Genomic DNA, 2,710 nt, shown 5'->3' with positions numbered 1-2,710 from the left:
CATGTGTGTTACTGTTACATGAGAAACTATCTGTTCTGTAAGCCTTCACCTGAAGTACAATAAAATATTTTTAAAAAAATAAATAAATAAAGAATACTGGGTTTTAGAAGTAAATTCAGTTTAACAAGTTGGTAATATGTTGTAGTTTTGGTCTTCATTTTTTTACTGGCTTTAATGACTTTTTTCAAATTACAACTTATAAAACCCACAAGAACAGAGTAGTCGATTTCAGTTCAACTGAACTGCCTATAATTGCCAAATCTTTTATGACATCATGACATAGCAGTGATTGTTCTATGGCAAACAATAAGCATTCAAATAAAAATGTATTAGCATTTCACATAAACTGAATTTTAAGAATCTATAAATAATAACTTAATGCACTAACCAAAAAAAAAACAAAACAAAACAAAAAACAGATGGCTATCAAGTAAAAGCTGGAATTCTGGTTTCCTTTATCTTTTTGAGTAACTTAACTGTAAAACCTTTCTCCAAGGAAGTAAGAAAGTTGTTTTTTAAGTGTAAAGAAATTTTTCTCCAAAGTCTCTCAAAGTTAAATGCCTGAAAAAAATAACATCCCTCAAAAGATGCCCAATCTTTAAAGAATGACATGAGAAAGTAAAAATGGGTATAGAGTAAGGAGTTAGTGTATACGACTTCCAAAATGGCAGAAGGTTTTAAGAAAAGCCATCACTGAATATCTTGGCTGACTACCCTGAATTCCACTGAGCTATCACTTGTCACTCCTACTACAGGCTTGAAGGGTTCCGAGCCTAAAGAAAACACAGCATTAATGGAAAATAATGAGTTAAAATATACTCCTTCAAACTTTCACCTCAAAAACTTCTATTTTGGGATACATCAAGGTTTCAACAATTCATGTCTTCTCAAGCATTATATCTGGGCTTAACATTCTTTAAAAACAAATAATAAAAAAAAACAAACCTGTTGCAGTCAAGTTGATTCCAACTTAGAGACCCTATAGCAACCCTACAGGACAGAGTATAACTGCCCCACAGGGTTTCCAAGGCTGTGTACATTCTTACTTATATCCAAAAGTTTAATCAAGAAAAAGTTTAATTTTTTTAAAGAATAAAAACAAGTTTCCTTCTTCCTACCCCTCCAAAATTCATTAAAATCATCCATTATCATATAAGACAATGCCCTGATAATAATTTCATCTCAAAATTCTGCAAGTGCTTTCACTCTGTACGAGCTGTTATATTTCAACTCAGGTGTAAAATGGCTCAAAAGAGTGCCTAAAAAAAATGACGGGAGAAGCTGATTGTTACTAAGCAATTTAACATTAAATACACAAGAACCAGTAAAAACTCAGAAAAGTTTTGGAAATAGCATGTATTTTAATACCCAGATGAAGTTCCTATTTTTTATTAGAATAATGTCGTATTGGTTCCTTTTGAACCAAGAGGGGGAGGGATTAGGATATTTAATAAAGAAACCAATTCAAACAGATTATACGAAAATTGTATTTTGGACCAAAAGCCAAAAAACTCTAAAAGGAAGGTTAAATTTTTAAACTACAAATTCTTACATAATTGTTGTCTTAATTGTTACTGTATCTCCGAAGTCATCCTAACAGGTAGCAGAAGCAACCTGCCCGTGAAGATCAGACCCAAACAGACTGACGAAAGAAGCGTTCTTTTTACAAGACAATCCATCCCCTAAAAACACCGCAAGTGTGGCACAAATGTTCACTGACCCCATTCTAAAAAAGTGACCTAGAACACATTCTTGAACTCAGTCACATTCCCTGCTGATGATTTCTACGTCATATTTTTACAACCAGTTATTGTATCTGAGGGTGTTTTAAGAAAATGACGGTTAAGCACTGACCCAAAGACTTGATACTAAATGGATCCAACTGTCTTGAATAGATCAAAAGAACGACCAGGGCACCCAGGGCGATCACACCTAATTATGCTATGCCCATTTAATGCAGTCTTTATTTAAACGTGCATTATTAACAAAACTCACATACTACAGCCATGCCCCAAGGCAGTTTATTTGACACGTCTGAAATCACATTTCAAATAAAATGCTGAGGGCCCCTGTTTATAGAGGTTCCAAATCCCAGAAAGTAACATCCTCCGTTTCCTTCGGGGTGACCGTAGGAGGTGAGGGTGTGTCTCGGTGCTTACCGATGCCCGGAGCCACATAGATGAAGTACAGACAAGACGAGGAGAGGGAGAAGAAGAAGATGAAGGCGAGGAGGGAGCGATTGGACACCCGCATCATCCACCTGAGCACAGACATCTTCCTCTTCCCGGCCAGCAGCTCGGGATGCGTTCTCAGGCCGGACTCGGGGGCACCGTCCAGGCCCTAAACTTCCATGAATGTGTTAAGAACCCCAAGACTGCCACGGGGTCCGCGCAGGGACACTCCGGGGGAGAGGGCCCGAGTGGGAAGGAGGAAAGGGAAGAGAGCAGACGGAACGACTGGGAGGCTGCAGAGTCGGGGGAGGGGAGGCTGGAGAGGACGAAGAGGAAGGGATGGAGGAAGGCGAGAGCCCGCCGGCCGGGGGAGGAGGGGAGCCGGGGACGAAAGGACCAGAGGAGGCCGAGAAAGGGCGCAGACGCGCGTTCTATCTCCAGACAGCGGCGGGAGGAGGGGCTGCAGGTGGGGAGAGGCGCCGGCTGCGCGCCGCGGCGCCCCTGCGGAGAAGGGCCGCAAACTGCAGCACGCTGTGGCT

At 40.7% G+C, this 2,710-nt stretch overlaps 1 protein-coding gene across 1 annotated transcript in view; it reads right to left on the bottom strand.

Moving 5' to 3' along the window:
- The window catches only part of B4GALT6 (beta-1,4-galactosyltransferase 6), a 73,497-nt gene extending 71,206 nt beyond the window's left edge, over window positions 1–2,291 (bottom strand). The window contains exon 1 of the mRNA XM_004386892.2: window positions 2,160–2,291. Coding sequence (XP_004386949.1) covers window positions 2,160–2,274 — 115 coding nt within the window. The 5' untranslated portion in view covers window positions 2,275–2,291. The remainder of the gene's footprint in view (window positions 1–2,159) is intronic.
- Window positions 2,292–2,710: the final 419 nt, after the last annotated feature.

Source organism: Trichechus manatus, unplaced genomic scaffold (assembly GCF_000243295.1).
Source record: "Trichechus manatus latirostris isolate Lorelei unplaced genomic scaffold, TriManLat1.0 scaffold00175, whole genome shotgun sequence".
Classification (NCBI taxonomy): domain Eukaryota; kingdom Metazoa; phylum Chordata; class Mammalia; order Sirenia; family Trichechidae; genus Trichechus; species Trichechus manatus.
This window is presented reverse-complemented; position numbering and strand designations above follow the sequence as displayed.